Here is a 12,270-nt window from a genome sequence, read left to right as displayed (position 1 = left end):
CCCGGACGCCTGGGTCCCTTGCAATAACTCGAATCCTCAGTGTGATTTCTGGCTTCCTGGGGCACTCCTGGGTCCCCCGAACTCCTGGGTCCCTTCTTGGCAATGTGGACCCAGGTGTTCGGGAAGGACCCAGGCGTCCGGGTGGGTATCACATGACTCCCGGACGCCTGGGTCCCTTGCAATAACTCGAATCCTCGATGCGATTTCTGGCTTCCTGGGGCACTCCTGGGTCCCCCGAACGCCTGGGTCCCTCAGAACGCCTGAGTCCCTTGTTGGGGATGTGGACCCAGGCGTCCGGGAGGGGACCCAGGCATCCAGGAGGGGACCCAGGCATCCGGGAGGGGACCCAGGCATCCGGGAGGGGACCCAGGCATCCGGGAGGGGACCCAGGCGTCCGGGAGTGGGTCACGTGACTCCCGGACGCCTGGGTCCCTTGCAATAACTCGAATCCTCCATGCGATTTCTGGCTTCCTGGGGCACTCCTGGGTCCCCCGAACTCCTGGGTCCCCTCCCCGGACGCCTGGGTCCCCCGTTCAGATGCGGCCGCACTGCCGCAGTTTGTCCACCAGGGCGGTGACGTCATCCACGCGCTCCCCTCCCCCGCGCGCCGGCGGCTCCTCCAGCGCCAGCACCCGCAGGCGGGGGAGGGGCGGGGGCAGCCCCAGCCCCGCCCACTCCACAACCTCCAGGGGCTTCTTCTTGGCTTTCTGCCGAGGGACCCAGGCGTTCGGGAGGGACCCAGGAGTGCCCCAGGGAACCCAGGAGTGCCCCAAAGGACCCAAGAGTTCAGGAGGGAAACCAGGAGTTCAGGAGGGACCCAGGAGTGCCCCAAGGGAGGGACCCAGGAGTGCCCCAGGGAACCCAGGAGTTCAGGGAGGGACCCAGGAGTGCCCCAAGGACCCAGGAGTGCCCCAGGGAACCCAGGAGTTCGGGAGGGACCCAGGAGTGCCCCAAGGACCCAGGAGTGCCCCAGGGAACCCAGGCGTTCGGGAGGGACCCGGGAGGGACCCAGGAGTGCCCCAAGGGAACTAGGTATTTGGGAGGGACCCAGGAGTGCCCCAAGGACCCAGGAGTGCCCCAGGGAACCCAGGAGTTCAGGAGGGACCCAGGAATGCCCCAAGGGAACCCAGGAGTGCCCCGAGGGAACCCAGGAGTTCAGGAGGGACCCAGGAGTGCCCCAGGGAACCCAGGAGTTCAGGAGGGACCCAGGAGTGCCCCAAGGACCCAGGAGTGCCCCAGGGAACCGAGGAGTTCAGGAGGGACCCAGGAGTGCCCCAAGGGAACCCAGGAGTGCCCCAAGGGATCTAGGTATTTGGGAGGGACCCAGGAGTGCCCCAAGGGAACCCAGGAGTGCCCCAAGGGAACTAAGTGTTTGGGAGGGACCCAGGAGTGCCCCAGAGGACCCAGGAGTGCCCAAAGGGAACCCAGGAGTTCAGGAGGAAACTAGGTATTTGGGAGGGACCCAGGAGGTTGGGAGGGGACCCCGGAGTACCCCAAAGGACCCAGGAGTTCGGGAGGGACCCAGGAGTTCGGGAGGGACCCAGGAGTTCGGGAGGGACCCAGGAGTGCCCCAGGGGACCCAGGAGTTCGGGAAGGGACCCAGGAGTTCGGGAAGGGACCCAGGAGTTCGGGAAGGGACCCAGGAGTTCGGGAAGGGACCCAGGAGTTCGGGAAGGGACCCAGGAGTTCGGGGAGGGACCCAGGAGTGCCCCAAGAGACCCAGGAGTTCGGGGAGGACTCAGGAGTGCCCCAAGGGACCCAGGAGTTCAGGAAAGGACCCAGGAGTGCCCCAGGGGACCCAGGAGTTTGGGAGGGACCCAGGAGTGCCCCAGGGGACCCAGGAGTTTGGGAGGGACCCAGGAGTTTGGGAGGGACCCAGGAGTGCCCCAGGGGACCCAGGAGTTCGGGAGGGACCCAGGAGTTCGGGAGGGACCCAGGAGTACCCCAGGAGTTCGGGAAGGGACCCAGGAGTACCCCAGGAGTTCGGGAGGGACCCAGGAGTACCCCAGGAGTTCGGGAGGGACCCAGGAGTGCCCCAGGAGTTCGGGAAGGGACCCAGGAGTGCCCCAGGAGTTCGGGAGGGGACCCAGGAGTACCCCAGGAGTTCGGGAAGGGACCCAGGAGTACCCCAGGAGTTCGGGAAGGGACCCAGGAGTACCCCAGGAGTTCGGGAGGGACCCAGGAGTACCCCAGGAGTTCGGGAGGGACCCAGGAGTGCCCCAGGAGTTCGGGAGGGGACCCAGGCGTCCGGCTCACCATGATGTTGGGCAGCGTGGCGTAGCGCGGCTCGTTAAGCCGCAGGTCGGCGGTAATTAGCGCCGGGAGGCGCAGGCGCAGCGTCTCCAGCCCCCCGTCCACCTCCCGCTGCACCCGCACGGCCCCGGGTTCGAGCTCCACGCGCGACGCAAACGTGGCCTGGAACCAGTATGGAATGGGGCCTTCCCAGTATGGACTGGGAGCCACCCAGTATGGACTGGGAGCCTGCCCAGTATGGATTGGAGCCTCCCAGTATGGAATGGGAGCCTCCCAGTATGGACTGGAGCCTTCCCAGTATGGATTGGGAGCCTCCCAGTATGGACTGGGAGCCGCCCAGTATGGAATGGGGCCTTCCCAGTATGGACTGGGAGCCTCCCAGTATGGATTGGAGCCTTCCCAGTATGGATTGGGAGCCTCCCAGTATGGATTGGGAGCCTCCCAGTATGGAATGGGAGCCTCCCAGTATGGAATGGGAGCCTCCCAGTATGGATTGGAGCCTCCCAGTATGGAATGGGAGCCTCCCAGTATGGAATGGGAGCCTCCCAGTATGGAATGGGAGCCTCCCAGTATGGATTGGAGCCTTCCCAGTATGGAATGGGAGCCTCCCAGTATGGACTGGGAGCCGCCCAGTATGGACTGGAGCCACCCAGTATGGATTGGGAGCCACCCAGTATGGAATGGGAGCCTTCCCAGTATGGATTGGGAGCCGCCCAGTATGGAATGGGAGCCTCCCAGTATGGATTGGGAGCCTTCCCAGTATGGAATGGGAGCCACCCAGTATGGAATGGGAGCCTCCCAGTATGGAATGGGAGCCGCCCAGTATGGAATGGGAGCCGCCCAGTATGGAATGGGAGCCGCCCAGTATGGAATGGGAGCCTTCCCAGTATGGAATGGGAGCCGCCCAGTATGGAATGGGAGCCGCCCAGTATGGAATGGGAGCCTTCCCAGTATGGATTGGGAGCCTCCCAGTATGGAATGGGAGCCGCCCAGTATGGAATGGGAGCCGCCCAGTATGGAATGGGAGCCTTCCCAGTATGGAATGGGAGCCGCCCAGTATGGAATGGAGTCTTCCCAGTATGGATTGGAGCCTTCCCAGTATGGAATGGGAGCCTCCCAGTATGGAATGGGAGCCGCCCAGTATGGAATGGGAGCCGCCCAGTATGGACTGGGAGCCGCCCAGTATGGAATGGAGCCGCCCAGTATGGAATGGGGCCTTCCCAGTATGGACTGGAGCCTCCCAGTATGGATTGGGAGCCTCCCAGTATGGACTGGGGGCTTCCCAGTATGGAATGGGGGCTTCCCGGTATGGATTGGAGCCTCCCAGTATGGAATGGGGCCTTCCCAGTATGGACTGGGAGCCTCCCAGTAGGGATTGGGAGCCTCCCAGTATGAATGGGGGGCTCTCCCAGTATGAACTGGGGTCTTCCAAGTATGAATCAGGGTCCTCCCAGTATGGACTGGGAGCCTTCCTGTATGGACTGGGGGCTCTCCCAGTAAAGCTTTAGAGCTTTCCCAGTATGAATGGGGAACCTCCCAGTACGGACTGGTGCCCTCCCAGTATGAACTGCACCCCCTCACCAATCCCTACAGCAACGCGAGGGGGAATATATCCCACAACCCCCCGCGGTAGGGGGTGGATATATCCCACAACCCCCCACGGTATGGGGGGGATATATCCCACAACCCCCCACGGTAGGGGGGGATACATCCCACAACCCCCCACGGTAGGGGGGGATACATCCCACAACCCCCCACGGTATGGGGGGGATATATCCCACAACCCCCCGCGGTAGGGGGATATATCCCACAACTCCCCGCGGTAGGGGGGTGGATATATCCCACAACCCCCCGCGGCGGCGCCGCCTACCTGCGGCCAGTCCAACATGGCGGCGAGGAGCTGCCCCGTCTGGTTACAATCGTCATCGATGGCCTGGAATAAAACACATATAGCGGACATATGGGGGACATATAAGGGCTATAGAGGACATATAGGGGCTATAGAGGACATATAGGGGCTATAGAGGACACCAGCAGCCCCTACGGGGACACAGGAACGACCCCGGGGCCTGTGAGGCCTATTGGGAACTACTGGGGCCTCTCTATGGTCTCTGTTGGTCTCTATGGTCTCTGTGGGTCTCTATGGTTCCCCATGGGTCCCCATTGGTCCCTATGGGTCCCTATGGGTCTCTATGGGTCTCTATATCTCTCTATGGGTCCATAGGTGTCCATAGGTGTCCATAGGGGTCCATAGGGGTCCATACACTCACCTGCTTGCCCAGGATGACCAGCTGGGGTCTCTCTCTATGGGTCTCTATGGTCTCTATGGGTCTCTATGGTCTCTATGGGTCTCTATGGGTCTCTATGGTCTCTATGGGTCTCTATGGGTCTCTATGGGTCTCTATGGGTCTCTATGGTCTCTATGGGTCTCCATGGTCTCTATGGGTCTCTATGGTCTCTATGGGTCTCTATGGTCTCTATGGGTCTCTATGGGTCTCTATGGGTCTCTATGGGTCTCCATGGTCTCTATGGGTCTCTATGGTCTCTATGGGTCTCTATGGGTCTCTATGGGTCTCTCTCTATGGGTCTCTATGGGTCTCTATGGGTCTCTATGGTCTCTATGGGTCTCTATGGTCTCTATGGGTCTCTATGGGTCTCTATGGTCTCTATGGGTCTCTATGGGTCTCTATGGGTCTCTATGGTCTCTATGGGTCTCTATGGGTCTCTATGGTCTCTATGGTCTCTATGGGTCTCTATGGGTCTCTATGGGTCTCTATGGTCTCTATGGTCTCTATGGGTCTCCATGGTCTCTATGGGTCTCCATGGTCTCTATGGGTCTCCATGGTCTCTATGGTCTCTATGGGTCTCTATGGGTCTCTATGGGTCTCCATGGTCTCTATGGTCTCTATGGGTCTCTATGGTCTCTATGGGTCTCTATGGGTCTCTATGGGTCTCTATGGGTCTCTATGGGTCTCTATGGGTCTCTATGGTCTCTATGGGTCTCTATGGGTCTCTATGGGTCTCTATGGTCTCTATGGGTCTCTATGGTTTCTCTATGGTTTCTCTATGGTTTCTCTATGGTTTCTCTATGGTTTCTCTATGGTTTCTCTATGTCTCTCTATGGGTCCATAGGGGTCCATAGGGGTCCATAGGGGTCCATAGGGGTCCATACACTCACCTGCTTGCCCAGGATGACCAGCTGGGGCTTCTCTCTGGCCACCACCCCCCCCAGCGCGGCCGCCACCTCGCGGGGCCCCGGCGGCCCCTCCCCCTCCTGCAGCTGCACCAGCACCGCCCGGTCGGCCCCGAGCGCCAGCGCCGCCCGCAGGGTCTCCTGCACGGACGGACGGACGGACAGGTCAGGGACACGCGGACGGACAGCTCACGGGCAGCCCGGGGACCCAGGAGTGCCCCGGGGGACCCAGGAGTGCCCCAGGGGACCCAGGAGTTCGGGAGGGACCCAGGAGTTCGGGGAGGGACCCAGGAGTTCGGGGAGGGACCCAGGAGTGCCCCAGGGGAAGGGTAGCACACAGCGCCCCCTGGTGGACAAACAGGGACAGCACAGGGGGAGTGGGGACCCAGGTGTATGGGGGGACCCAGGAGTTCGGGAGAGGACCCAGGAGTGCCCCAAGGGACCCAGGAGTTTGGGAAGGACCCAGGAGTGAGGGGGGGACCCAGGAATGCCCCAAGGGACCCAGGAGTTCGGGGAGGGACCCAGGAGTGCCCCAGGGGAAGGGTAGCACACAGCGCCCCCTGGTGGACAAACTGGGACAGCACAGGGGGAGTGGGGACCCAGGTGTATGGGGGGACCCAGGAGTGCTCCAAGGGACCCAGGAGTTCGGGAGAGGACCCAGGAGTGCCCCAGGGGACCCAGGCGTTCGGGAGGGACCCAGGAGCGCCCCAAGGGACCCAGGGGTTTGGGAGGGACCCAGGAGTGCCCCAAGGGACCCAGGCGTTCGGGAGGGACCCAGGAGTGCCCCAAGGGACCCAGGCGTTCGGGAGGGACCCAGGAGTGCCCCGAGGGACCCAGGAGTGCCCCAAGACTTCAGGAGGGACCCAGGCGTGCCCCAAGGGACCCAGGCGTTTGGGAGGGACCCAGGAGTGCCCCGAGGGACCCAGGTGTTCGGGAGGGACCCAGGAGTGCCCCAATGGACCCAGGTGTTTGGGAGGGACCCAGGAGTGCCCCAATGGACCCAGGTGTTCGGGAGGGACCCAGGAGTGCCCCGAGGGACCCAGGAGTTCGGGGAGGGACCCAGGAGTTCAGGAGGGACCCAGGAGTTCAGGAGGGACCCAGGAGTTCAGGAGGGACCCAGGAGTTCAGGAGGGACCCAGGAGTGCCCCGAGGGACCCAGGCATTCGGGAGGGACCCAGGCGTTCGGGAGGGACCCAGGCGTTCGGGAGGGACCCAGGAGTGCCCCAATGGACCCAGGAGTGCCCCAAGGGACCCAGGCATTCGGGAGGGACCCAGGCGTTCGGGAGGGACCCAGGCGTTCGGGAGGGACCCAGGAGTGCCCCAAGGGACCCAGGAGTGCCCCGAGGGACCCAGGCGTTCGGGAGGGACCCAGGAGTGCCCCAAGGGACCCAGTTGTTTGGGAGGGACCCAGGAGTGCCCCAAGGAACCCAGGTGTTCGGGAGGGACCCAGGAGTGCCCCAAGGAACCCAGGCATTCGGGAGGGACCCAGGCGTGCCCCGAGGGACCCAGGCGTGCCCTGAGGGACCCAGGCGACCTGGCAGACGCTGGTGCCCACGCTGACGGCCAGGACGTGGGCGGCCGCCCCGCGCTCCCGCAGCCTCACGGCCTCCTCCAGCGCGATCTCGCAGAACGGGTTGAGCGCGTGCTTCACCCCCTGGCTCTGCACCGCCAACCCGCCCGGCGCCACGCGCACCTGCGGACCCAGGAGTGCCCCGCGGGCTCAGGAGCGCCCCCGGGGACCCAGGAGTGCCCCAGGGGACCCAGGAGTGCCCCCGGGGCTCAGGAGCGCACCCGGGAACCCAGGAGTGCCCCAGGGGAGCCAGGAGAGCCCCAAAGGAGCCAGGAGAGCCCCCGGGGACCCAGGAGTTCAGGGAGGGACCCAGGAGTTCGGGAAGGACCCAGGAGTTCTGGGAGAGGGACCCAGGAGTTCAGGGAGAGGGACCCAGGAGTGCCCCGCGGGCTCAGGAGCACCCCCGGGGACCCAGGAGTGCCCCAAAGGAGCCAGGAGTGCCCCAGGGGAGGGACCCAGGAGTGCCCCAGGGGAGGGACCCAGGAGTGCCCCAAAGGAGGGACCCAGGAGTGCCCCAAAGGAGGGACCCAGGAGTGCCCCCGGGGACCCAGGAGTTCAGGGAGGGACCCAGGAGTTCGGGAAGGACCCAGGAGTTCTGGGAGAGGGACCCAGGAGTTCAGGGAGAGGGACCCAGGAGTGCCCCGCGGGCTCAGGAGCACCCCCGGGGACCCAGGAGTGCCCCAAAGGAGCCAGGAGTGCCCCAGGGGAGGGACCCAGGAGTGCCCCAGGGGAGGGACCCAGGAGTGCCCCAAAGGAGGGACCCAGGAGTGCCCCAAAGGAGCCAGGAGTGCCCCCGGGGACCCAGGAGTTCAGGGAGGGACCCAGGAGTTCGGGAAGGACCCAGGAGTTCAGGGAGAGGGACCCAGGAGTTCAGGGAGAGGGACCCAGGAGTGCCCCGCGGGCTCAGGAGCGCCCCCGGGGACCCAGGAGTGCCCCAAAGGACACAGGAGTGCCCCAAAGGACACAGGAGTTCGGGGAGGGACCCAGGAGTGCCCCCGGGGGAACCCAGAGTTCAGGGAGGGACACAGGAGTTAAAGGAGGGGACCCAGGAGTGCCCCAAGGAACCCAGGAGTGCCCCAAGGGACCCAAATAGGGGACCCAGGAGTTCAAGAGGGACGCAGTACAGCAGGAGGGACCCAGGAGTGCCCCAAAGGACTCAGGAACTCAGGAGGGACCCAGGAGTTCGGGAAGGGACCCCAAAATCCATAAACCACACTAGAAAATCACTAACAATTTAGGAGGGGACCCAGGAGTTCGGGGAGGGGACCCAGGAATGCCCCAAAGGACCCAGGCGTTCGGGAGGGGACCCAGGAGTGCCCCAAGGGTTCAGGGGGAACACAGGCGTACAGGGATGGACCCAGGCGTTCGGGAGGGACCCAGGCGTTCGGGAGGGGACCCAGGCGTTCGGGAGGGGACCCAGGCGTTCGGGAGGGGACCCAGGCGTTCGGGAGGGGACCCAGGAGTGCCCCAAAGTAGCCAGGAGTTCAGGGGGGACATAGGCGTAGGGGGTGGACCCAGGAGTTCGGGAGGGACCCAGGCGTTCGGGAGGGGACCTAGGAGATCGGAAGGGACCCAAGAGTGCCCCAAGGAACCCAGGAGTTCGGGGGGACCCAGGCGTCCGGCCGTACCTTGACCGCGAAGTCGATGACCCGCTTCACCCCGACCAGAACCTTCAGCGCCGCCATTGCTGCTCTGGCCACGCCCCCCGCGCAAACCACGCCCCCTAAACCACGCCCCCTGACACGCAGGCCACGCCCACTCCGGCTCAGAGCTGCGCTCGGACGCCTGGGTCCCTCCCGGAGTTCCTGTGTCCCCTGTTTGCGTCCCGACCCGCACTCCTGGGTCCCTCCCCGAACTCCTGGGTCCCCCATATGGGTCCCTCCCGAACTCCTGGGTCCTTCCCCTGAAAACTCCGTATCAGGGACCTCCCGGACGCCTGGGTCCCCTCCCGAACTCCTGGGTCCCTGTTTGGGTCCCCCCCGAACTCCTGGGTCCTCCCCGAACGCCTGGGTCCCTCCCCGAGCTCCTGGGTCCCTATTTGGGGTCCCTCCCGGACGCCTGGGTCCTTCCCCCGAAAACTCCATATCAGGGACCTCCCGGACGCCTGGGTCCCCCCGGTACCCAGTTAATGGAGTCCCCCCCGAACACCTGGGTCCCTATTTGAGTCCCTCCCGGACACCTGGGTCCCCTTCCGAACTCCTGGGTCCCTATTTGGGTCCCTCCAGCACTCCTGGGTCCCTCCCCGAACTCCTGGGTCCCCCATATGGGTCCCTCCCGAACTCCTGGGTCCTTCCCCTGAAAACTCCATATCAGGGACCTCCCGGACGCCTGGGTCCCCCCGGAACCCAGTTAATGGAGTCCCCCCCGAACTCCTGGGTCCCCTATTTGAGTCCCTCCCGGACGCCTGGGTCCCTCCCCCGAACTCCTGGGTCCCTATTTGGGTCCCCCCCGAACTCCTGGGTCCCTCCCCCGAGCTCCTGGGTCCCCGTGAAAACTCTATATCAGGGACCTCCCGGACACCTGGGTCCCCTTCCGAACTCCTGGGTCCCTATTTGGGTCCCTCCCGCACTCCTGGGTCCCTCCCCCGAACTCCTGGGTCCCTATTTGGGTCCCTCCAGCACTCCTGGGTCCCCCCCTGAAAACTCCATATCAGGGACCTCCCGGACACCTGGGTCCCCCCGGTACCCAGTTAATGGAGTCCCCCCCGAACACCTGGGTCCCCTATTTGAGTCCCTCCCGCACTCCTGGGTCCCCCCCCCCGAACTCCTGGGTCCCTTCTTATATAAAACTCCACTTTATTCCATTACATTCAATAAATACGGGAGGGGGCGTGGCTTTCCGATCACGTGCTGCAGCAGCACGCCCCTGCGGGGCGCCGATTGGTGGATCCCGCTGTGGGGGGCGTGGTTTGCATACATCACATCTTTCAGCAGCACCCGCCCCCTCCCGGGCGCTGATTGGTAGATCGGGGCGGCAAGCCGGGAATGGCGGGCGCTGATTGGCGGGCGCGGGTCACGTGCGGCAGCAGAGGCCGCAGCCGCGGTTGGCGCAGCAGCCGCAGCAGAAGGAGCAGACGGGGAAGTGGGAGCTGTGGCGGCGGGAGCGCTGTGAAAATGGGGAGAAATGGGCCGAAATGCGGCAAAAATGGGGCAGCCGGACGCCTGGGTCCCTCCCCGGAACGCCTGGGTTCAGCCCCGAACGCTTGGGTCCCTCCCGGACGCCTGGGTCCCTCCAAAACCCACATAGCAGGGGCCTCCCGAACGCCTGGGTCCATTGGGGCACTCCTGGGTCCCTCCCGAACGCCTGGGTCCATTGGGGCACTCCTGGGTCCTTCCTGAACGCCTGGGTCCATTGGGGCACTCCTGGGTCCTTCCCGAACGCCTGGGTCCATTGGGGCACTCCTGGGTCCCCCTGGGTCCATTGGGGCACTCCTGGGTCCCCCTCCCGAACGCCTGGGTCCATTGGGGCACTCCTGGGTCCGTCCCGAACGCCTGGGTCCATTGGGGCACTCCTGGGTCCCTCTCCCGAACTCCTGGGTCCATTGGGGCACTCCTGGGTCCCTCCCGAACGCCTGGGTCCATTGGGGCACTCCTGGGTCCCTCCCGGACGCCTGGGTCCATTGGGGCACTCCTGGGTCCCCCTCCCGAACGCCTGGGTCCATTGGGGCACTCCTGGGTCCCCCTCCCGAACGCCTGGGTCCATTGGGGCACTCCTGGGTCCCTCTCCTGAACTCCTGGGTCTATTGGGGCACTCCTGGGTCCCTCCCGAACGCCTGGGTCCCCTCCCCAGACTCACCTTCCCATCCCCCACCCGCTTTGGGGGTGACACGTTGAGCAGCGACACGAAGGGGGAGGGAACCTGTGGGGGGAGGGGAGACGGGTGAGACCCCCCCCGGACGCCTGGGTCCCTCCCGGACTCCTGGGTCCCTCCCGGACTCCTGGGTCCCTCACCTGCCCATCCCCCATCCGGGCTGGGGGTCGCGGGTCCAACGATGAGTCGGGGTGGAGGGAAACCTGGGGGGGGAGGGGAAAGGGGGGTGATGCTCCCGGACGCCTGGGTCCTCTCCCGAACGCCTGGGTCCCCGGGGCACTCCTGGGTCCCTCCCGAACTCCTGGGTTCCCTCCCCGAACTCCTGGGTCCCCGGGGCACTCCTGGGTCCTCTCCCGAACGCCTGGGTCCCTCCCGACCTCCTGAGTTCCCACCCGAACTCCTGGGTTCCCGGGGCACTACTGGGTCTCTCCCGAACTCCTGGGTCCCTCCCCGCACTCCTGGGTCCCTCCCGAACTCCTGGGTCCCCGGGGCACTCCTGGGTCCCTCCCCGCACTCCTGGATCCCTCCCGAACTCCTGGGTCCCCGGGGCACTCCTGGGTCCCTCCCGAACTCCTGGGTCCCCGGGGCACTCCTGGGTCCCTCCCCGCACTCCTGGATCCCTCCCGAACTCCTGGGTCCCCGGGGCACTCCTGGGTCCCTCCCGAACTCCTGGGTCCCTCACCGCGTTCCCGCTCTCCACCAACAGGAGGAGGAGGATGATGCTGAGCCCGATGACGTCACGGGAGTCACGTGTCACCCTCATCTCGCCTTTGGGGCTTTTCCCGCCACCTCGTGCCCCATTTAAACCCCCCGGAGCCCCTCCCCCCCCCGCCCCTCCCCTCCCCCACCCCCCAAGGGGCCGTTTCCGGGATGTGACCCAGATTTGGGTGGAAAAGCGCCAAGTTTGGGGCAGGTGATGGAGAAATGAGGGGACCCAGGAGTTCTGAGGGACCCAGGCATTCGGGAGGGACCCAGGAGTTCAGGGACACGGGTTTGGAGGACCCAGGAGTACCCCAAGGGACGCAGGAGTTTGGGGAACCCCCCATCACCACCCACATAGGGGACCCAGGCATCTGGGAGGGACCCAGGCGTCCGGGAGACTCCCCCATAAGGGACCCAGGCGTTCGGGGCCTCCCCATCACCCTCGTCCAATAGGGGACCCAGGCATCTGGGAGGGACCCAGGCGTCCGGGGCCCCCCCATTGTCACCCTCCAATAGGGGACCCAGGTATCCGGGAGGGACCCAGGCATCCGGGGACCCCCCATCCCCCACCCTCATAAGGGACCCAGGTGTCCGGGAGGGACCCAGGCATCCGGGACTCGACCCCTCCCCCACTCACATAAGGGACCCAGGCATCCGGGACCCCCTCATCCCCCACCCTCATAAGGGACCCAGGTGTCCGGGAGGGACCCAGGCATCCGGGACTCGACCCATCCCCCATTCC

The 12,270-nt window shown here is 65.0% G+C and overlaps 2 protein-coding genes and 1 long non-coding RNA gene across 3 annotated transcripts; 1 reads left to right on the top strand and 2 right to left on the bottom strand.

Moving 5' to 3' along the window:
- The first annotated feature begins 168 nt into the window (after positions 1 to 168).
- On the top strand, positions 169 to 597 carry LOC135578118 (uncharacterized). Its single transcript, XR_010469450.1, has 2 exons — positions 169 to 290; positions 371 to 597. It is a non-coding gene; the product is annotated as an uncharacterized LOC135578118 (long non-coding RNA).
- ETFB (electron transfer flavoprotein subunit beta) lies at positions 373 to 8,792 on the bottom strand. Its single transcript, XM_065048331.1, has 6 exons — positions 8,645 to 8,792; positions 6,981 to 7,139; positions 5,432 to 5,587; positions 4,124 to 4,186; positions 2,257 to 2,415; positions 373 to 707 (listed from the first exon to the last, which is right to left on the bottom strand). Exons 1-6 carry the CDS (start codon positions 8,699 to 8,701, stop codon positions 534 to 536), a joined length of 768 nt encoding a protein of 255 aa, XP_064904403.1. The 5' UTR covers positions 8,702 to 8,792; the 3' UTR covers positions 373 to 533.
- A 1,002-nt stretch (positions 8,793 to 9,794) lies between these two features.
- HAMP (hepcidin antimicrobial peptide) lies at positions 9,795 to 11,740 on the bottom strand. Its single transcript, XM_065048333.1, has 4 exons — positions 11,509 to 11,740; positions 10,967 to 11,029; positions 10,812 to 10,874; positions 9,795 to 10,121 (listed from the first exon to the last, which is right to left on the bottom strand). The coding sequence occupies exons 1-4, from the start codon at positions 11,587 to 11,589 to the stop codon at positions 10,029 to 10,031; spliced, it is 300 nt and encodes a 99-aa protein (XP_064904405.1). The 5' UTR covers positions 11,590 to 11,740; the 3' UTR covers positions 9,795 to 10,028.
- Positions 11,741 to 12,270: the final 530 nt, after the last annotated feature.

Source organism: Columba livia, unplaced genomic scaffold (genome assembly GCF_036013475.1).
Source record: "Columba livia isolate bColLiv1 breed racing homer unplaced genomic scaffold, bColLiv1.pat.W.v2 Scaffold_621, whole genome shotgun sequence".
Classification (NCBI taxonomy): Eukaryota; Metazoa; Chordata; class Aves; order Columbiformes; family Columbidae; genus Columba; species Columba livia.
This window is presented reverse-complemented; position numbering and strand designations above follow the sequence as displayed.